The sequence below is a fragment of the Thalassophryne amazonica genome, chromosome 14, assembly GCF_902500255.1.
Source record: "Thalassophryne amazonica chromosome 14, fThaAma1.1, whole genome shotgun sequence".
NCBI lineage: Eukaryota > Metazoa > Chordata > Actinopteri > Batrachoidiformes > Batrachoididae > Thalassophryne > Thalassophryne amazonica.
Window position 1 is genome coordinate 21420233 of NC_047116.1, and position 23290 is coordinate 21443522.

The following is a 23290-nucleotide window of genomic DNA, read 5'->3' on the forward strand; positions in this document are numbered from 1 at the left end:
CCTTCACCCTCCACAATCACACTGAATGCTCCAGTGAAACAAGATTGATATTCTGTGTCATAAAGGGCTAAGAAATAATCCAAGTAGATTATTTGCGGAGTATCATTGCTTGTCATTTATGGTTGGTCACCTAAAATCATCTCCACAGCTATTTTCATTTCAATGTGTGTGGCGCACCATGTTCAAGCACACTGTGCATCACTGACTCACTGAATGAGAGCCACACAGGTGCAAATATGGTCAGGCTGTTAAAGAATGCATTGGAATTCACTGTGGATCATTACAAATACTTTGTTTTTAAAAATACCAAGTAGTCACACAGTGAAGAAAAATAAATCCTATACAAAAAAAACATACCAAGATGCACCGATAATCAGTTTTATAAATCAAAGCGCAGCCCTCTGAATCATAATCAAAAGAAATTTCCTAGAAATGTTCAACCCTACTCAAAATATTAGAATTTTAATTTCAAGTAACTCACTATTTATGCATCATAAATACCTGTCACATTTTGGAATCAGTCCACACAACCACAATCATGGGGAAGACCGCTGACTTGACAGTTGACTAGAATATGCTTACTTGACACCCTCCACAAGGAGGGTAAGCCACAGAAGGTCATTGCTGAAAGGGCTCGCTGTTCACAGAGTGCTCAATGAAATCATATTAAGCAAAGTGTGGTAGAAAGAGATGCACAAGCAACAGGGATGAACTGAAGCCTGAAAAGCTTATCAAGCAAAGCTGATTCGGGAACTCGGGATAGCTTCACAAGGAGTAGACTGAGGTTGGAATCAGTGAATCAAGACTCACGAATGGGCTACACGTGTGGCATTCCTATAATCAAGCCAATCCTGAACTATAGACAATGTCAGAAGCATCTGACCTGGGTTAAGGAGAAAAATAAATGAACAGCTCATCAGTGGTCCAAAGTCTGCTTTTCAGATTAAAGTTCATTTTGCAATTCATTTGTAAATCAAGCTCCCTGACTCTGGAGGAATAGCAGAGAGGCACAGAATGGAAGCTGTTTAATGTACAACATTACCTTTCCACAGTCTGTGAGGATCTGGAGAGGTATTTCATCTGCTGGTATTGTCCACTATGTTTTAACAAGTCCAAAGTCAACAAGCCATCTAAAAGAACACTTCATGCTTCCATCTGTTGACAAGCTTTATGGAGATTCTGATTTCCTTTTCCAGCGAGACTTGGAATCTGCCCATAGTGCCACAACTAGAGGTAATTGGTTTCCTGCCCATGGTATTGCTGTACTTGATTGGCCAACCAACTCGCATGATCTGCTTCAAGAGGAAGATGAGAGACACCAGACCCAACAATACAGACAAACTGACAGCTGCTCTCAAAACAACCTGGGCTTTCCTAATACCTCAGCAGTGCCACAGCAGGCTGATCGCCTCCATGCCAGGCCACACTGATGCAGGAATTCTTACAAAAGCAGCCCCAACCAAGTACTGAGTGTATTAATTAACACTTTTCAGAAGTTTGATATTTCTGTATTATAAATCCTATTTCTATTTTTAGAGCTGTAGGCCTTAATTATGAAAATTACTGTAAAACAAAAAATACAATTTAGTTTGTATGTACTGAATCTAGAATGTATAACATTTTCACTTTCTGAAATGACTCACAAAAAAATACACATTTTTCACAATATTCTAATTTTTTTTAGATGCACCTGTATTGGGCAAACGCAGATGCTTTTTTGAATGACCTAGTGCACTCAAGGAAATCAGACTTAATCAGTTTGTCCTCATCTTGTGGGCTTTTTAAGTTAGAGACAGACAAGGTGACAGCATTTAGCATTGATTGATAATACACAATTCTATTGTTGGAAGCACTTCTGATTTGTCAATTATAATATGCTACGTATCTTTACTTTTATTTTCCATCTGTACATAGAGTCGAAATTACATTCATGTTATACGGGGTGACCCCCCCCAAAAAAAAACAGAACCCATAAAAATTGTAATAAATCCTACAAAGGTCACGATCATTTCCCAAAGATTCAGTTACCTTGGTTGCTTTGCATAAAAGTCACGTTCTTTCAAAATTATGCTCCAAGACATGTTGGGGAAGACAACTGGAACTAGGGCTGAAACGATTAGTCGAGTAACTCAAATAATTCGATTACAAAAAAATATTCGAGGCAAATTCTGTGCCTCGAAGCGCCATTTAACATTGTAGTACATATGCCAGGCCTGTATGTACTGCTGTAACGCCCCCAGAAAAAAGCCGCATAATAGCTCATCTGTAGCACCAAAGCTACCACTTTCCAACACGACACAAAAGAGTAAAATAAAGCCTTGAGGATGAGTCTACGCTTATCTGAAATAGACTTACTGCGCATTTAAAGCGAAACTGACTCCAAATGACTAAATGAAGTAATTTTATTTATTTTTGGAAATGCACTCCGTTCTCAAAATGGTACATGAAAAGCAAACTGCGCTCGCCTTTGCAGACGTACAGCGGGACGCACTGCTGCCTCCTCAGGGCTCATAACATCAGATCTTAAAGTTCAGAAACCACTGGATGTGTCCCCCCAAAAAATTGCCAGTACTCACAAACGTACTTAAACATCCGTTGTTTATTGTTTCAGCATTCTAAAGAGACAAAAGGAGGAGGGAGGGAGAGAGAGAGAGAGCGCTTCATGTACTGTTTTGAGAACAGAGTGCATTTCTGAAAACAAAGTCCTTCACTTAGTCATTTGGGGTTTGTCTGGGTAAATCGTTGCACCCCTCCCAGAGCCATTTTTCAGAGGCTGTGCTCACCTTCAGCCTGCGCTTACGGTCCAGTGTCAGGGGAGGGCTGAGCTCCTGACACCTGGATAGATCCAAAACTTGTAAAGATGTGAAAAAATAAATAATTACCCAGGAAATTTGCTGGACTTAAACTTCAGCAAACTTCCCTCTGTAGGATTTATTACATTTTTTATGGGTTCTGGGTTTGTTTGGTTTTCTGGGGGGGGGGGGTTTACAACCGATCCAATCTGGTATCAGGATCAGTTGCAACCTTAGTCAGAAGTTCCATGCCCTACCACTTACATCTCATACTCTGCAATGGATCAAAGCTTGAAGTTATCATACATGTGCCACCTACAAATATGGGATAAACCCCAACCCAATGGGATAATTAACACAACTACATATGGATAGAATTTTATAGCATCAATATGGCGATATTGCCACTTAGTAACATTTACCGCCTTCTGAGTTACTGTCTACACAAGCTGGATGGGATGGGCTATCCCACCCATTTGTCTACATTTTCGCTGTACAAACCTTACGATGCAGGGGAAATTAAACTTGCCCTTTATGGCCCAGTCACACAGCATACGACAATTCCTGAACGAAGGAAAAAAGCCACAAAGTCACAAATCGTCAAGAAAAGGTGGATGAATGAGCTTTCACTTTTCCCATCACCGAACAGTGCAAAAGGAACGAAAGAGGAACAAAATGAAATCGAAGCTAACGTTGACCTCGACGCTTTAAATGAAACGTTCGTGATCACCTGACCGACAGCTAAAAGTTTGTAAAATCTCAGCAATCACTCACCAGCCTGGTAGGCGGCAGGCTGTCTTTGGCGCTGGATACATGGCCTTGTCCACCAGCTCTGTCGCTGTACCCTTCACCATCAGTGCCAGGCCAACACGTATGTAAATCATGAATTCGTCAGTCTATTTCAGCCTGAAGAACAGCCATCTCGTATTCATCCCCAAGGCAGGCTGGCTTGTCTCCATGCTGGAGATCATCACCATCCATGGCACTGGTCATAGGGAATTGTCCGTGTCTGGCGCTGGTCATGGGTAGCGTGCCTTAATTGAGAGAGTGACGGCATGACGAGTCAAAAAAAATAGGTCACGTGACTCATGGTGCCATCTTAGGTTCAAAATAGCATTAGCTGTTAATCTGTCTGCATGTAAATCCAGCTATTTTATTTATTTATTCGCTGAAAATGCCAGGTTGTTGTGCATTTGGATGCACAAAAAGACAAGATGTACAGATTGCCTTCAGATCCGAACTGAAGAATAATTTTGGAAAATAAAGTCAGCCGTGTGCGATGGAAGCCGACTTCATCGTGAAAGCTTTGAGAGGTGAAATTTACTGTTCAGTCCCATTTACAGTAAAACTCACCTAAACTGTCATCGTATAAAACATATTCGCAGTCACTGGACAAAAAAGTCTCAAAGTTTTTGTATTGTTTTCCATGTACTAAAACACCACATATAACACATTTTGTACAACAGATTTTTCACTCACATCGGAAAAAATGCCCTGTCCGATCGCAATGTATTTCCATTAAAAATCCCTCGCATGTGGGACAGTGTCATTTCCGTGATTAAAAGCCAGACCTTTTTTTTCCCCCCCCACACTGTGCTCAGACTCGGAGCTACAGTCTGACGTGCACCTGTTAAATAAGACAGCGCAAAAGGCTGTGATTTGACACTTTGCTGCTTTCACCGCTTTCTCTGCCATCATATTATAACAGTTTTTACAGTGTGCATGCTGATTACATTTTGATAATGGATAAAATACATTTGGCAGAAAAAAAAAAATTTCAGAGGAAATTTTGACCCGGTCATTAAATGAGGCACACATCCCAATTCAGGATTCCCCGTAGATGTTCAGCACCTCCTGACTGTAACTAATCCATTACATACATATCGCTCACATTGGATAAAATGTCCCGTCCGATCGCAATGTATTTCTATTAAAAACCCCAAGCAGTCTGGACGTGCAAAGTAACAGAGGTACAGATTAAAGTTCAGCTCTGACACTCGCCGATTTCAGGAATGTGGGGCTGGAGTCATTTCTACGATCAAAAGCCCGACGGTGAAATTTTTCAAACCGTGTTCAGACTGGGACCTGAAGCCTGACGAGCACCTGTTAAATTAAACACAAACGGCTGTGATTTGACACTTTTCTGCTTTTACTCCGTCTGCCATCATATTGTAATAGTTTTTATAGTGTGCACGCTGATTTAAAAATGGATCAGAAAAGCCTGCAACTTTATAGCACAAACTCGTAAAAGAGGAAAATATACAGCTTACTTTGATTTGGAGGTGATGATTGTAGAAAGAAAAGCTTGTTGAGGGTCAAATTAGTACAGAATAAAGCATAATCCAGAGACTGAGAAATTTAAAACTGTTACGCACGTCATTCCATGACACAGTTACATAGCTGCAGCTGCATAAATCAGGCTTTAAATTAATTAAATAAATCATAAATTGTAAATTTATGTAAATTTGATAGCTTAACTATTTTTATATTTATTTTGATAGTACCTGTATCTGGATGTGTTGCTGTATGTGGTTAACTGATTTTAAAAAACGTTGAAACATTATGCCACGTTCACACCAGACGCCACAAAAGTTCAACCCACGCAATGCGACGCGGTGGACGCAAATAAAGGGATTTTGAGCGACTGGTGCGTTTGTGGCGCGATATCGCATTTGCATCGTGTCGCGTTGCCCTCTTCCCCAAGTTCAAAAATCTGAACTTTTTCATCTTGTCGCGCCGCGATGACCAATTTGGGAATGGATATGTAGTAACATGGAGATGTCTGGAGTTTAAACTTGTTGTGGACATGTCCTGTCTCTGGCAACCAGCCTGTGAGCAAGACTTATGTCCCCTTTGTCTCTTATTTAACACAATTATGACAGAGTTTGAGGGGAGAGCAAAGAACTGCAGCAGAAGCCAATTTTTTTTTCTTTGTTCACGTGTGCGCGCGAACAAATCTTCCGTAAAGATAATTTTATTAACTACACAGATGTATAATAAAACAAATGGTGACTGGTTTATAACACAAGTAAGACAGAGTTGGAGAGGAGAGTGAGGAACTGCAGCGGCAGAAAGTTTTTTTTTTTTTTTTTTTTTTAATTGTTCACATGTGTGCACGCGAACGGGACAGGAGGTCCTCAAACTGGGTCCTGGAGAGGCGGAGGTACTGCTGAAAGCGGCCGTCATCTAGACGTCGCTCCTGCAGCAAATGATGAAACTTCCCGAATAGGGAACGTCTCATGAGGATGTTGTGAACCCAGGGACGGCGCCACTGGCGAAGTTTGTCAGCTTTCCACAACAAATAGAGCAGAGCAACTTGCTCCATGTGACCAAGGTCCACCATGTTGACTTGACGCGAGCGGAATAGAAGTTCCTCCTATTTGATGACACACTGGGGCAAATTTTCGCAGCGAAAGCAGAACGACACACTGGGCGATGGTGGCATCCATCGCCGGGTGAGGGACGCAAATTTGTGGCATCCCGTGGTGTGAACGCGACATTAAACATTCAGCTTTTCAGCACAGCTGGAACCAAAATGGCACCATGTTCTGAGTTGACACCACTCTCTCAAATAAGACACATTAGTAATGGGGAACTGTCTGTGTCAGATGAAGGCTACGCCCACACGTAGGCAAGCCACAAACATTTGAAACATCCGTACATAGCTGATAAAACGTTCTTAACACTATTGTTACTGTATGAAAACGTTCAGCTGGTCGAGGCTTTAGTTACTGATTCATTCAGATGTCGTTGCGTTCGTTCAATACATCGGACTTGTGACGTTGAACGAAGTGTAAACGAAGTCGAACAAAATGCTAATGTTACAAAAAGTAAGCAAACAATAAGAAACCGTCAAGAAAAACAGTAAAACGAGATACGGACGAATTGAGGTTTTCAGCGGCATTCGTTCCAATTTTTCGACGTTTAAAAAAATCCTGACAAAGTGCCAGCTGCAGGAACAAAGCTGAGTGAAGGTTAAACAATGCCAACAAAAGTCGACGAAAGGGGCCATAGTAAAATACAAAACGGACGAAATGGAGCGAAATGGGGACTGATAATGAAATGGGGGTAAAACGTAACAAAATGGAGCAGACTGACCCATTGACTTACGTTTCATCTCTTGAACGCCAGATGGCGCACCTACTACATGTACTGAGCGCATCTCACAAAAACAAAAGCCAAACAATTAAATAAAAGTACTTATTTGGAGTCAGTTTGCTCCATTTTGTTACGTTGTACACCCGTTTTATTATTACCGGTCCCCATTTCGTATTTTAGTATAGCCGCAACTAAAGTCCAGATTTCTTGTTTCGTTTGTGCTTCGTTGTCCTTCGTTAGTGCTGTGTTACCGGTACTAACGAGGTGCGTGCACATACACTGTACTGCCAGGCTGTTGTTAAGCAGATAGACCTACCTGGTTGCGCGTCATGTCAGACCCTGGTTTGTGCCGTCTCCTGCCACGATCAGGTCTACATCTTGGTTTCACCGTGACACCATCCTGTCACACTGTCATCAATTCCTCATTTCGAGGCGAGAGCAGGACATCGGGTCTCCCTGGGATCAGTTTGTGCTTCAGTCAACTCCACGGGCGGACCTTCTGCTTTAACAGTTGCGTAATAAACCGGTCCCATCGCTTCCATTACGCACACAGTGGGCGCTGCGTAGTCATTTAGCAGCTTCAATCTAGGTTTAAATGCATCATAATCGAATCGGGTGTGCGGGAAATAAAACAAAAATCAAGATTTGGCTGAGCTGGGCCGGTGCCAACGTTACTACCCTGGTCTGGCACTGCTCGGCCTGCTCAATAAACCCCAAACCGAAGCTGACTGGCTTCGGGGCGGCAGGTCAGAAAGGCAGCGGGCCTGTCAGCCTGTGACACGGACCCTGACGAAGCTTAGCTGGACTGACACGTTTCGAGGCTGGCTAGCCTAGCAGGCTAAAAGAGAATCAGAAGGCTTACTTACTGCTGACTTTCATGCTGCCAAAGGCGGAGGGCTGCGGCACCGGTTTGCAGCTCTCCGCGAAGGATGTGGTCCTGGGCCGACCCGACATGATCAGATCCGTTCGATTCTCTCTCTCTCTCTCTGGGCTGTGACTTGCTAAACGGCAGGGCAGATCGATTGGCCGAACCTTCTCATCCAAGAGGATGACAGTATTTGAGGATCCACCAGGGGAGGGGGAGAGGGAGAGACAGAAAGAAGTAATCACCTAATCAAACTACCCAACAGCAGTCAATCAGAGCAACGTTTCTCCCTTAAAAAAAGAAAAGAAAAAATCCTCGTTTCCTTTCCGCGGGCCTATGAAGACACGTCTCCGACTAAAATAGTCATGAAGCTAGCCTCTCTCTGTAGCCCCCTCCCGGGTTTAAAAAAATATATATATATCTTGGCGCAGGCTGTCGCTAAGAGCAGGTGTAAAATCAGCGGGATATTATTGTTTCTTTAAATCTTTTTAAGGCGTGCTGTTCCTCTTCATATCCCGATGCGGAGACTCAGTGATCCAACAGCCATGGCGGGGGCTCCAACGGAAAATCTGCCAGTTGCCACAGTCTTCTTCTTCTTCTACGCTTTCGGCGCTGACTCAAAAAAAAAAAACCACTGTCAGGGTCGCTAAAACCGAGCGTTTCCCAAAAAAGAAAAAAAACAGCAAACGGCAGCTTCACAACGCAACAATAAAATACTAAATTTCGTTTTTTTAAAAAAAAACTTCCCCACAGGCTTCGGGTCTTCGCTGTCTTTGTCGTTACGTTGTTTGCGTAAGAGGTTATAGGTAACGTTCCGCCGTCGACGACTGAAGGTTCACGCTACCGCACTACCAGCAGATGGAGAATAGCAAAAGATCTGGTCAATCTGAGTAGCTCGAGTTAGCCAATCAGAGAGCTCACCCTTCAAAAATAGGCGTTGCTCGTGTTCCTCTCCACCAATCAAAGCAGAGATCTTGAACACCACATGGCATAATTTGCTTAGCACCGCCTCTTCTGACTTCAAAGGATTCCGTCGACGCCGCGACAGGGGCAATGGGCGGGTTCTTGACCGTGATTGATGGCTTTGTCGACCAATGGAGCGCGGAGTGGCTGTTGAATGAACTCAGCTGTCACAGAGCACCGGTGGACATGCAGCACTGTTGCTATGTTAGTCCTAAAAACCTGTCCTCCTTATGGCACTTCTCTGTGCACAGCTCTCTTTAATGGGCAGCATAATGCTTATATTTGTATATATATATATATTTATATTTGTATATTTGTGTGTGGAAGATTGATCAGGCCAAACTCAAATCAAAAAAGTATGTGCACTGAAATATATTTCTCCTTTCCTTTTAAAGGGAGTGTCGTTAAAACACATGCAGTCAAAAATACCCCATAGACAGTGTGGACACATTGGCAGCTCCAGAGAATGTTTTGTAGCTGAGAGGATAAACATTGTATGGGCCACACATTGGACTTGCATTCCTGTAGGATTTTTTTGCCTTTTAATAATTTTTTTTAATTGTTCTTTTTGATTTTACTGCTTTTGACTTGGAATTATTACCCTGGCCATCAGCGAAGCATCAACAACAATATTGTTTTCTCTGGCATGTGTGTTTTTGTACAAGATAACTCAAAAATGGCTGGATGGATTGCCTTCAAACTTGGTGGGAATATTACTTGGATAGACACTGAGAGGTGATTAGATTTTGGACTAGTTTAGTCCAAGGTCAAAGGTCATAAACCAGCTTTTTTTTGTATATCACAGCAACAAAGAAGCCTAGATGGGTTATCTAAAGCATATATTGATGAGCAAAATATTTGTGATTGGCTGGTAAGAATGGCACCACAATAAAGCAAACATAATCAAAAACGCCATTACAGATACATGTATATTTACTTGTACATTTATATTGTGGTGTGTAGAACATGTAGAGTAGGCTTCAGCCCTCTGATGCCTTTGATTTGGAAATAAAATATTTGGGTGTCAGTTCTGTTATGCATAATCAACTTGATTTTTTAAAAAAGCTAAGAACTTTTTTCTGTTTTATTTTATTTTATTTTATTTTGATATTACTTTGTCACATAGTGTGCACTCCTTCTCATTCGCAAGGCCAAGCCATTCATCGGCAAACAGTAGAGGTGGGCGATACCGGGAATTTTGGTATTGATCCGATACCAAGTAAATACACGCCCAATGTCACCGATATCGATACCGATACCAATAATTTTTCGTGTTTAAGCTTCATAGAGCCAAAGGATCCAAAAGACCTAGGATAGAATTTTGCCAAACATTGTACGTGACAACAAAATATTTTATTATGACAGTCAAATCAATGCCTCGCAGATGTGAAGAAATCATGAAAAACTGTGGTTATACAACTAAATACTAGTTTAGTGATTCACAGGATTGCTGAAAAAAGCAGTTTGAACATAATAGTTTTGAGTTTGTAGCGCCAACAGCAGATGGTACTATTATTGTGAACACCCCTTTTTCTACTTTTTTTTACTAATAGCCCAATTTCATAGCCTTAAATCAAATCAAAATCAAATCAATCTTATTTATATAGCTCCAAATCACAACAAACAGTTGCCCCAAGGCGCTTTATATTGTAAGGTAAGGCCATACAATAATTACGGAAAAACCCCAATGGTCAAAACGACCCCCTGTGAGCAAGCACTTGGTGACAGTGGGAAGGAAAAACTCCCTTTTAACAGGAAGAAACCTCCAGCAGAACCAGGCTCAGGGAGGGGCAGTCTTCTGCTGGGACTGGTTGGGGCTGAGGGAGAGAACCAGGAAAAAGACATGCTGTGGAGGGGAGCAGAGATCAATCACTAATGATTAAATGCAGAGTGGTGCATACAGAGCAAAAAGAGAAAGAAACAATCAGTGCATCATGGGAACCCCCCAGCAGTCTAAGTCTATAGCAGCATAACTAAGGGATGGTTCAGGGTCACCTGATCCAGCCCTAACTATAAGCTTTAGCAAAAAGGAAAGTTTTAAGCCTAATCTTAAAAGTAGAGAGGGTGTCTGTCTCCCTGATCTGAATTGGGAGCTGGTTCCACAGGAGAGGAGCCTGAAAGCTGAAGGCTCTGCCTCCCAGTCTACTCTTAAAAACCCTAGGAACTACAAGTAAGCCTGCAGTCTGAAAGCGAAGCGCTCTATTGGGGTGATATGGTACTATGAGGTCCCTAAGATAAGATGGGTCCTGATTATTCAAAACCTTATAAGTAAGAAGAAGAATTTTAAATTCTATTCTAGAATTAACAGGAAGCCAATGAAGAGAGGCCAATATGGGTGAGATATGCTCTCTCCTTCTAGTCCCTGTCAGTACTCTAGCTGCAGCATTTTGAATTAACTGAAGGCTTTTTAGGGAACTTTTAGGACAACCTGATAATAATGAATAACAATAGTCCAGCCTAGAGGAAATAAATGCATGAATTAGTTTTTCAGCATCACTCTGAGACAAGACCTTTCTAATTTTAGAGATATTGCGCAAAAGCAAAAAAGCAGTCCTACATATTTGTTTAATATGCGCATTGAATGCGCATATGCGAACATATCCTGATCAAAAATGACTCCAAGATTTTTCACAGTATTACTAGAGGTCAGGGTAATGCCATCCAGAGTAAGGATCTGGTTAGACACCATGTTTCTAAGATTTGTGGGGCCAAGTACAATAACTTCAGTTTTATCTGAGTTTAAAAGCAGGAAATTAGAGGTCATCCATGTCTTTATGTCTGTAAGACAATCCTGCAGTTTAGCTAATTGTGTGTGTCCTCTGGCTTCATGGATAGATAAAGCTGGGTATCATCTGCGTAACAATGAAAATTTAAGCAATGCTGTCTATAATACTGCCTAAGGGAAACATGTATAAAGTGAATAAAATTGGTCCTAGCACAGAACCTTGTGGAACTCCATAATTAACCTTAGTCTGTGAAGAAGATTCCCCATTTACATGAACAAATTGTAATCTATTAGATAAATATGATTCAAACCACCGCAGCGCAGTGCCTTTAATACCTATGGCATGCTCTAATCTCTGTAATAAAATTTTATGGTCAACAGTATCAAAAGCAGCACTGAGGTCTAACAGAACAAGCACAGAGATGAGTCCACTGTCTGAGGCCATAAGAAGATCATTTGTAACCTTCACTAATGCTGTTTCTGTACTATGATGAATTCTAAAACCTGACTGAAACTCTTCAAATAGACCATTCCTCTGCAGATGATCAGTTAGCTGTTTTACAACTACCCTTTCAAGAATTTTTGAGAGAAAAGGAAGGTTGGAGATTGGCCTATAATTAGCTAAGATAGCTGGGTCAAGTGATGGCTTTTTAAGTAATGGTTTAATTACTGCCACCTTAAAAGCCTGTGGTACATAGCCAACTAATAAAGATAGATTGATCATATTTAAGATAGAACCATTAATTAATGGTAGGGCTTCCTTGAGCAGCCTGGTAGGAATGGGGTCTAATAGACATGTTGATGGTTTGGATGAAGTAACTAATGAAAATAACTCAGACAGAACAATCGGAGAGAAAGAGTCTAACCAAATATCGGCATCACTGAAAGCAGCCAAAGATAATGATATGTCTTTGGGATGGTTATGAGTAATTTTTTTTCTCTAATAGTTAAAATGTTATTAGCAAAGAAAGTCATGAAGTCATTACTAGTTAAAGTTAAAGGAATACTCGGCTCAATAGAGCTCTGACTCTTTGTCAGCCTGGCTACAGTGCTGAAAAGAAACCTGGGGTTGTTCTTATTTTCTTCAATTAGTGATGAGTAGTAAGATGTCCTAGTTTTACAGAGAGCTTTTTTCATAGAGCAACAGACTCTTTCTCCAGGCTAAGTGAAGATCTTCTAAATTAGTGAGACGCCATTTCCTCTCCAACTTACGGGTTATCTGCTTTAAGCTGCGAGTTTGTGAGTTATACCACGGAGTCAGGCACTTCTGATTTAAGGCTTTCTTTTTCAGAGGAGATACAGCATTCAAAGTTGTCTTCAATGAGGATGTAAAACTATTGACGAGATACTCTATCTCACTTACAGAGTTTAGGTAGCTACTCTGCCCTGTGTTGGTATATGGCATTGGAGAACATAAAGAAGGAATCATATCCTTAAACCTAGTTACAGCGCTTTCTGAAAGACTTCTACTGTAATGAAACTTATTCCCCACTGCTGGGTAGTCCATCAGAGTAAATGTAAATATTATTAAGAAATGATCAGACAGAAGGGGGTTTTCAGGGAATACTGTTAAGTCTTCAATTTCCATACCATAAGTCAGAACAAGATCTAAGGTATGATTAAAGTGGTGGGTGGACTCATTTACATTTTGAGCAAAGCCAATTGAGTCTAATAATAGATTAAATGCAGTGTTGAGGCTGTCATTCTCAGCATCTGTGTGGATGTTAAAATCGCCCACTATAATTATCTTATCTGAGCTAAGCACTAAGTCAGACAAAAGGTCTGAAAATTCACAGAGAAACTCACAGTAACGACCAGGTGGGCAATAGATAATAACAAATAAAACTGGTTTTTGGGACTTCCAATTTGGATGGACAAGACTAAGAGTCAAGCTTTCAAATGAATTAAAGCTCTGTCTGGGTTTTGGATTAATTAATAAGCTGGAATGGAAGATTGCTGCTAATCCTCCGCCTCGGCCCGTGCTACGAGCATTCTGGCAGTTAGTGTGACTCGGGGGTGTTGACTCATTTAAACTAACATATTCATCCTGCTGTAACCAGGTTTCTGTAAGACAGAATAAATCAATATGTTGATCAATTATTATATAATTTACTAACAAGGACTTAGAAGAGAGAGACCTAATGTTTAATACACCACATTTAACTGTTTTAGTCTATGGTGCAGTTGAAGGTGCTATATTATTTTTTCTTTTTGAATTTTTATGCTTAAATAGATTTTTGCTGGTTATTGGTGGTCTGGGAGCAGGCACCGTCTCTATGGGGATGGGATAATGAGGGGATGGCAGGGGGAGTGAAGCTGCAGAGAGGTGTGTAAGACTACAACTCTGCTTCCTGGTCCCAACCCTGGATAGTCACGGTTTGGAGGATTTAAGAAAATTGGCCAGATTTCTAGAAATGAGAGCTGCTCCATCCAAAGTGGGATGGATGCCGTCTCTCCTAACAAGACCAGGTTTTCCCCAGAAGCTTTGCCAATTATCTATGAAGCCCACCTCATTTTTTTGGACACCACTCAGACAGCCAGCAATTCAAGGAGAACATGCGGCTAAACATGTCACTCCCGGTCCGATTGGGGAGGGGCCCAGAGAAAACTACAGAGTCCGACATTGTTTTTGCAAAGTTACTCACCGATTCAATGTTAATTTTAGTGACCTCCGATTGGCGTAACCGGGTGTCATTACTGCCGACGTGAATTACAATCTTACCAAATTTACGCTTAGCCTTAGCCAGCAGTTTCAAATTTCCTTCAATGTCGCCTGCTCTGGCCCCCGGAAGACATTTGACTATGGTTGCTGGTGTCACTAACTTCACATTTCTCAAAACAGAGTCGCCAATAACCAGAGTTTGATCCTCGGCGGGTGTGTCACAGAGTGGGGAAAACGGTTAGAAATGTGAGCGGGTTGGCGGTGTACACAGGGCTTCTGTTTAGGGCTACGCTTCCTCCTCACAGTCACCCAGTCGGCCTGCTTTCCCGGCTGCTCGGGATCTGCTGGAAGGGAATTAACGGCGGCTAAGCTACCTTGGTCCGCACCGACTACAGGGGCCTGGCTAGCTGTAGAATTTTCCACGGTGCGGAGCCGAGTCTCTAATTCGCCCAGCCTGGCCTCCAAAGCTACGAATAAGCTACACTTATTACAAGTACCATTACTGCTAAAGGAGGCCGAGGAATAACTAAACATTTCACACCCAGAGCAGAAAAGTGCGGGAGAGACAGCAGAAGCCGCCATGCTAAACCGGCTAAGAGCTAGTAGCTGCGCTAAGCTAGCAGATTCCTAAAAACACACAAAGTGAATAATGTGTAAATAATTTAGAGGTGATTCAGCAGAGGGAGTGCTTTAGTTAAGGCACGTGAAGATTACACTGTGAGACAAATCGTTATCTAGTTATCTAGATCAATCTAACTATGCAGATTAAACAGCTAACAGATACAGCAAAACACCACTGTGCTCCGGAACAGGAAGTGATACAATACCGCAGTGAGAGCCAACCACCAGTAGAGGTAATCAACATTTTTGTTTAAAAAAAAATCACTCAACACAACTTAAAACAAAATCTCCTGAGGTAGAGGGCTGACAAACCACAATACAAGGGTGTGCTGCTCCATGTTGTATGACACAGAGCAGCGCTGCACTTAGAGACAGAGAGCAGATTTTGATGAATCTGCGTGAGCAGCAGTCAGTGCGTGCGGGAGAGAAAAAAAGCTTGAGTATCGATCTTTTTACACAAGAATCGTTCAATATCAATACCAGCGTTGGTATCAATATTATCGATATTAGGATCGATCCGCCCACCTCTAGCAAACAGCTTGTCATGTCCACGGTGGACAGGAGCCCTGCTGGACAGCTACGGGGCCAATTGTATCATCAGTTGTTTAAAAAAGTTGAGTTACATTTAGTGACAGAGTTATTTTATATAATCAGTTAGCCTGTGATGGTGTTTGTCTTGTAAAGCAATACTGCACCAATTAAATTTATTTTGTCCTGAATCAAAAAATAAATACCAAAACATCTAAAGAAAAAATAGACCCCGGGTTAAATATATTGAATATTAAAAACAAATGGAACATTTTTAAATCATTCTTCTGATTCAGATGGAAAGCACTAAATCCAGACAATTTAAATGAGCAAGAAATAATTTATTAAACTTTAATGATGATCTAGGACCATATCCAGAAAATTTTATTACATGTTGATCAATATTGCGAGATAAGATATTTTTCTGCTTTTTTTTTTAACCATTTCTCATGAACTATTTTACAGAGCTCAGTTTTTAACCCTACAATATAATGCAGTCAGTGAGTTCACAAGATAAAAACTACTTCATATCCGGCTGTAAAAGTTGACTGAATCCTTGTTTGAAATCATGAATTCTGATAGATACAGAAGACTAGCCATCCTCCTATTCTGGGCCATGCTGATATCTATGAACATTCACAATTATTCAATTATTTTATACATTTGCTGAACACTACATATGAATGGTGGCTGTGGTTCATGTCTGGGCTTGTTCAGGCAGAAACATGTGAAATAAACCTTTTATCTGCATGCAGTTTATGAAGTCTTATTGTTGTTAGGGTTATAGTGGAGCAGATAAATGGAACAATCGTTCATTTTTGGAAACAAGCACCAGAGCGAACAAGCACCAAGAGGTGGGTTTGGGGCAGATTCTAAGTATTCGAACGGCATTCTTACAAAGCTGTAAGAATTAGAGGTGGGCGGATCGATCCTAATATCGATAATATCGATACCAACGCTGGTATTGATATTGAGCGATCCTCCTGTAAAAAGATCGATACTCAAGCTTTTTTTCTCTCCCGCATGCACTGACTGCTGCACACGCAGTCATTAAAGTCTACTCTCTGTCTGTAAGAGCAGCACTGCTCTGTGTCACACAACACGGAGCAGCGCACCCTCCCCCCTCTGGCCTTTTGTTGTTGCGCAGTCACGTGGCTCAGCTGCGCCAGCCAATTTTGTTGTGGTGTGTTAATTTTGTTGTATTGTGGTTTGTCAGCCCTCTACCTCAGGAGATTATGTTTTAAGTTGTGTTGAGTGATATTTTTTTAAACAAAAATGTTGATTGTGATAATAATGTATTTTGTTGTCACGTACAATGTTTGGCGAAATTCTATCCTAGGTCTTTTGGATCCTTTGGCTCTATGAAGCTTAAATATGAAAAAGTATCGGTATTGGTATCGATATTGGCAATACTGGGCCTGTATTTACGTATGTAGAGTATGGAAGTTGTTTTGCTATAGTAGCAATCCATAAGCTAGCTAGCAGGGTGAACTTTAGATAGAAACCTAAAACATGTTACATTATAGCTTCTGTTTCTATAATAACATAACCAGATTTATAGCTTAGCCTACTAGCTATAATTTAGTTTTCCAACAAGTCTACAGACTAGGTAGATGTATACGACAATCTTCTCCTGTATCAGCACTGAGGTTTCAGGAGCTAACTCCTATAATATTATGTAGTATCTATATTTCTTGTATATGATGTTTACTGCCCTGATTGTGTAAATGTCACTTATATACATGCTGTCCATATTCTTGAGCCGCTTAGGTGGGTAGGGAGAGTTCCCATGGGATAAAAAAGCTTTTCAACCTACCATCCCTGGTTCTCAAGACCAGGCACCTCAGTGGCTCTACTTTTTTTAAATAAGATATGTAGATGTACCTTAGTATACACTAGTAGAGTTCCACCTTAGATTTGGAATGTATAATATAAGATATACCTTACTGAATTTTCATGCTGGCACATTACCAAAACATTACACATTCACCATAGGATCAACCTTAATAATTCTCAACCTTCTTAATAATTCAACAAACAGTAGAAGGTGATGGGATCAGCATCCAAAACAAAAGGATCAAGTGTCCATTCTTCATGTAGTGCGGAAAAAGTTTTAGATCTTTGAGTTCATCTCATACAAAATGGGAGCAAAACCAAAAGTGTTGCATTTATATTTTTGTTGAGTATACTTGGTATCGGATAAATACCAAAATTCCCATTATCGCCCACCTCTAGTAAGAATTTCTGTCTGTTTGAAATTCCCACCTGAATGTGGTACGAGCTTTGATTTTTTTTTTTTTTTTTCCAGGCTGATTCTGCTTGATTCCTGCTCTTTCTGCATAACCTTTTTTTAACCTTTATTTAATCAGGTTAGTCCCATTGAGATCAAGGCCTCTTTTGCAATGGAGACCTGGACAATTATAAAGTTTCCAATTCAACCTGCATGTCTTTAAATGTGGGAGGAAAACGGAGCACCCGGAGGAAACCCACGCAAAACACGGGGAGAACATGCAAACTCCACACCTAAAGGCCACAGGTGGGAATCGAACCCATGACCTCCTTGCTGTGAGGCAACAGTGCTAACCACTAAGCCAATGTGCTGCCCAAAACCTTTGATCAGGGTCATTTGGGTAGTTGTGTTGTCATTAGGATTTAAAAAGAGCAAACACAGTTGCTATCCATGAGTGAAAAAAGTAGTTTTTGTGTTATCATTCATATTCTCTGAAAATGGCCAAAAAAAAAAAACAAACAATTCTGCCAAGGTACAAGGTATGTAAACTTTTGAGCACAACTGTAATATATATATATATATATATATATATATATATATATATATATATATATATATATATATATATATATATATATATATATATATATATATATATATATATGGGGTGGGGGGGGGGGGTCAGTAATAGTGCAGAACAATCACATTATATCACATAACTGATTTTTAAATAAATAAGCATTGTTGTGTTGTCCAGTAGGTGGCAGCATAGATGTGCCAAAAACATACTGTACATACAACCCCTGGCAAATATTATGGAATCACCGGCCTTGGAGGATGTTCATTCAGTTGTTTAATTTTGTAGAAAAAAAAGCAGATCACAGACATGACACAAAACTAAAGTCATTTCAAATGACAACTTTCTGGCTTTAAGAAACACTATAAGAAATCACCAAAAACATCAAAGTGACAATGAAAAAACTTGGTCTCTTGGCTGTTTGGAGAGAACTTAACTCGACACAAAGAGACTACACATTTTTCTCTCATCCTCACAATCTTTATTCAAGATTGGATTACTTCTTAGTATTTCAAAATGACATTCATAGAGTGACCAATTGTAAAATAGGAGTTATGGACATATCAGATCATGCTCTAGTTTATATGGATATAATAACAAGTGAGGAAAAAAGGGAAACCTTCTGGAGGTTGAACACTAGCATTTTACAGCCTATGAGAGAACAAATTAGAAAAGACATAGAAAATTACCTAGCTGAAAACAATAATGAAGATGTTAAGCCCACAATTGTGTGGGACGCTTTGAAAGCTGTCATTAGGGGTAAAATGATTGGTTATAGCTCAAATTTAAAGAGGAAAAGGAATCAACGTCTAATGACCCTCCAATCTCAATTAAAGAATTTAGAAAATGCCCACAAAATAAGTTTAAACAGAAACTTGAAAACAGAAATTGGAAAAATTAAAAATGAAATTAATGAGATTCTCTCAAGTGAAATAAAAAAGAAAATGACTTTTATGAGGCAACGTTATTATGAAGCAGGAGGAAAATCCGCAAAGTTACTGGCTTTCAGATTAAAAAAGCAACAACTGGAAAATACCATTCATAAAATAAAGGAGCCATATACAAACAATACAGTATCAAGACTAGAGGATATTCAAAAGGTATTCTTGACTTTCTATAGACAATTATACACCCAACCAAGTGTGGATACCAACCTTATGACTGAATTCTTAGATACAGTAAATTTACCAAAAGTAAGTGAGGATCAAAACAAACTTCTGGTCTCTGATATAACAGAGATAGAAGTTAAAAAAGCAATATCTGAATGTAAAACGAAAAAACAGGCTGGCCCGGATGGGTTTCCCTCCAAATGGTATAAGGAGATGAAAGACCTTATTGTTCCTATATTGACAGCCACATTTAACCATGTATTAAAATTTGGATTAATGCCTCCATCTTGGGATGAAGCAACTATCTCACTGATACCAAAGGAGGGAAAAGATAGAACTGAATGTGCCAGCTACCAGCCCATAAGCGTGCTCAATCAAGATTATAAACTATTTACACATATAATTTACAAAAGACTAGAAAATATCTTACCTCAAATTATAAGTTTAGATCAGACCGGCTTTATTAAAAAGAGACAGACACAAGATAACATTCGCCGAACGCTACATATAATTGATCATGTAACTAGAAAGCAGGATAAAATGTTGATGTTGAGCCTTGATGCCGAAAAGGCATTCGACCAGGTTAATTGGGAATTTTTGTATAAAGTCTTAGAAAACTTTCAATTCCACCAATCATTTATAAAAATAATACAAACACTATATAAATATCCAAAAGCAAGAATTAAAGTAAATGGAGCCCTTTCCAAATCATTTAATCTGGAGAGAGGAAATAGACAGGGCTGCCCTAGTAGCCCATTATGCTTTGCCATTTTTATTGAAGCTTTGAGTCAGGGTATCAGCCAAAACATTAATATAACTGGGGTGAACATGTGTGGCCAAGAACACAAGATTTCGTTATTTGCAGATGACGTGTTGATTTATTTGACAAACCCTGACACATCTCTTCCTAGCCTTCTTTCCTACTTAGACACTTTTAGTTCAGTATCTGGGTATAAATTGAATATTTCTAAAACACAAATACTGAGTTTCAGTTATAAACCATCTCAAATACTGACTTCCAAGATTCAAACAAATTGGAATTTGGAGCATATAGAATATCTTGGAGTAAACATTCCAAAAGATTTATCTAAACTGTATGAAATTAATCTAACTCCTTTATGTCAGAAGATTAAAAGTGATATAAAAAGATGGGATCTGCTACCAATATTCAATTTTGAATCAAGAGTGGACACAGTCAAAGTGAACATTTTACGCAGGATGTTGTATTTATTTCAGTCACTCCCAATTCCAGTTAGTGATGAGCAGTTCAATAAATGGGATAAATTAATCTCCAAGTTTATTTGGCAGGGGAAAAGGCCAAGATTGAGATTGAAGACCCTTCAATTGGTCAAAGGGAGGGGAGGCCTTGCCTTGCCATGTTTCAAGGATTATTATATGTCAGCCCAATTTAGAACATTGGTGTGTTGGTGCAACACAGATTATGAAGCCAGGTGGAAGCAAATAGAAACTAAAATTTCAGAGAATTGCCCAATTCAAGCCATACTGGGAGATAAAAGACTTGTCAAACAACAAATTCAACAAAATAATCAGTGGATTAACTTACCACTGAAATTATGGTTGCATTTCATTAAAAAATATAATCTTTATGAACAAGTCAGAATATTACGGTGGGCTGCCAATGATCTAGACTTTGCACCAAACACAATGGATAAGACATATGAGGTCTGGGCAAGGCGGGGCCTAACTTCATTTTGTACATACTTCTTGAAAGAAACTATGGGGGACTTTCAATCATTACAAAGACAATTCGAATTGATGAACAAAGATTTCTTTCGATTTTTACAAATTCGTCACCATATTACAGGCTTTTTACCAAAAGACAGCAATGTATTTGAAATACCAATTTTAAGGATATTTATCAAAGTATATAAAGGTGATTCTGGCCTTAAATTGATATCAAGAATTTACAAGGATTTTCAGGACATCAAAAACTTCAACACAGAGTACATTAAACAAAAATGGGAAATGGAGTCCAATTCAATCATGTCTAATGAAAGCTGGTTAAAATATACTGCTTTCCAGTGGAAGATCACAAATTCAAATTCCTGGAGAAGTTTTGGCTGGAAATGTCTTAGCAGATATTTTATTACACCTGCTCAAAGTTCTCATTATTCAGGTCAGTCCGATTGCTGGAGGAACTGTGGGACTCAAACAGCAAACCACTTTCATTTGTTTTGGTCATGCCCCTTGATACAAAATTTTTGGATTAATGTTCAGTCTGAACTGAGTATAGTGTTAAATTTACCATCAAACTTAAATTGGGATGAGTTATTGTTTGGCTTTTTGAACTCTGTGGACACCAATGCTAACGTGAAACGCCTATTTGGAATTTTAAGTTTAGCAGCATGTAAATCTATCACTAAAAAGTGGCTAAAGCCTGATTCCCCAACAACTGATGATTGGCACAACCTGGTCTATTCAATTTTTATAATGGAAAGAATTACAATGTCTAACAGACTTGAGGGAGATAAATTTGAAAAAATATGGGCTAAATGGAAGGTTTATATTGTGCTACGAAGGCCCAAGTTTGTTTGATTATGTAACCTGTAATTTTTGTATATGGAACATACTTAAGGACAATACTGTACACCTTGTAGATGTTCTGTGTTAATGTATTTTCTGTGTAAAATTATTTGAAAATTTCTAAAAAATAAAATTATATATAAAAAAAAAGAAATCAGGAAAAAAATTGTGGCAGTCAGTAACGGTTACTTTTTTAGACCAAGCAGAGGGAAAAAAAATATGGAATCACTCAATTCTGAGGAATAAATTATGGAAACATATGAACGCTCCAACACATCACTAGTATTTTGTTGCACCACCTCTGGCTTTTATAACAGCTTGCAGTCTCTGAGGCATGGACTTAATGAGTGACAAACAGTACTCTTCATCAATCTGGCTCCAACTTTCTCTGATTGCTGTTGCCAGATCAGCTTTGCAGGTTGGAGCCTTGTCATGGACCATTTTCTTCAACTTCCACCAAAGATTTTCAAGTGGATTAAGATCCGGACTATTTGCAGGCCATGACATTGACCCTATGTGTCTTTTTGCAAGGAATGTTTTCACAGTTTTTGCTCTATGGCAAGATGCATTATCATCTTGAAAAATGATTTCATCATCCCCAAACATCCTTTCAATTGATGGGATAAGAAAAGTGTCCAAAATATCAACGTAAACTTGTGCATTTATTGATGATGTAATGACAGCCATCTCCCCAGTGCCTTTACCTGACATGCAGCCCCATATCATCAATGACTGTGGAAATTTACATGTTCTCTTCAGGCAGTCATCTTTATAAATCTCATTGGAACGGCACCAAACAATGTTCATTCAGTTGTTTAATTTTGTAGAAAAAAAGCAGATCACAGACATGACACAAAACTAAAGTCATTTCAAATGGCAACTTTCTGGCTTTAAGAAACACTATAAGAAATCAAGAAAAAAGATTGTGGCAGTCAGTAACAGTTACTTTTTTAGACCAAGCAGAGGAAAAAAATATGGAATCACTCAATTCTGAGGAAAAAATTATGGAATCACCCTGTAAATTTTCATCCCCCAAATTAACACCTGCATCAAATCAGATCTGCTCATTGGCATTGACCCTATGTGTCTTTTTGCAAGGAATGTTTTTGCAGTTTTTGCTCTATGGCAAGATGCATTATCATCTTGAAAAAATGATTTCATCATCCCCAAACATCCTTTCAATTGTCCAAAATATCAACATAAACTTGTGCATTTATTGATGATGTAATGACAGTTCTCATTGGAAAGGCACCAAACAAAAGTTCCAGCATCATCACCTTGCCCAATGCAGATTCGAGATTCATCACTGAATATGACTTTCATCCAGTCATCACACAGTCCACAATTGCTTTTCCTTAGCCCATTGTAACCTTGTTTTTTTCTGTTTAGGTGTTAATGATGCCTTTCATTTAGCTTTTCTGTACGTAAATCCCATTTCCTTTAGGCGGTTTCTTACAGTTCGGTCACAGACGTTGACTCCAGTTTCCTCCCATTCGTTCCTCATTTGTTTTGTTGTACATTTTTCGATTTTTGAGACATATTGCTTTAAGTTTTCTGTCTTGACGCTTTGATGTCT

The 23290-nt window shown here is 39.5% G+C and overlaps 1 protein-coding gene across 1 annotated transcript in view; it reads right to left on the bottom strand.

Moving 5' to 3' along the window:
- gsk3ba (glycogen synthase kinase 3 beta, genome duplicate a) overlaps positions 1–8440 on the bottom strand; it is a 107245-nt gene extending 98805 nt beyond the window's left edge. The window contains 1 exon segment of the mRNA XM_034185767.1: positions 7757–8440. Within this exon segment, the coding sequence (XP_034041658.1) occupies positions 7757–7844 (88 nt within the window). The 5' untranslated portion in view covers positions 7845–8440.
- Between the last annotated feature and the right edge of the window lie 14850 nt (positions 8441–23290).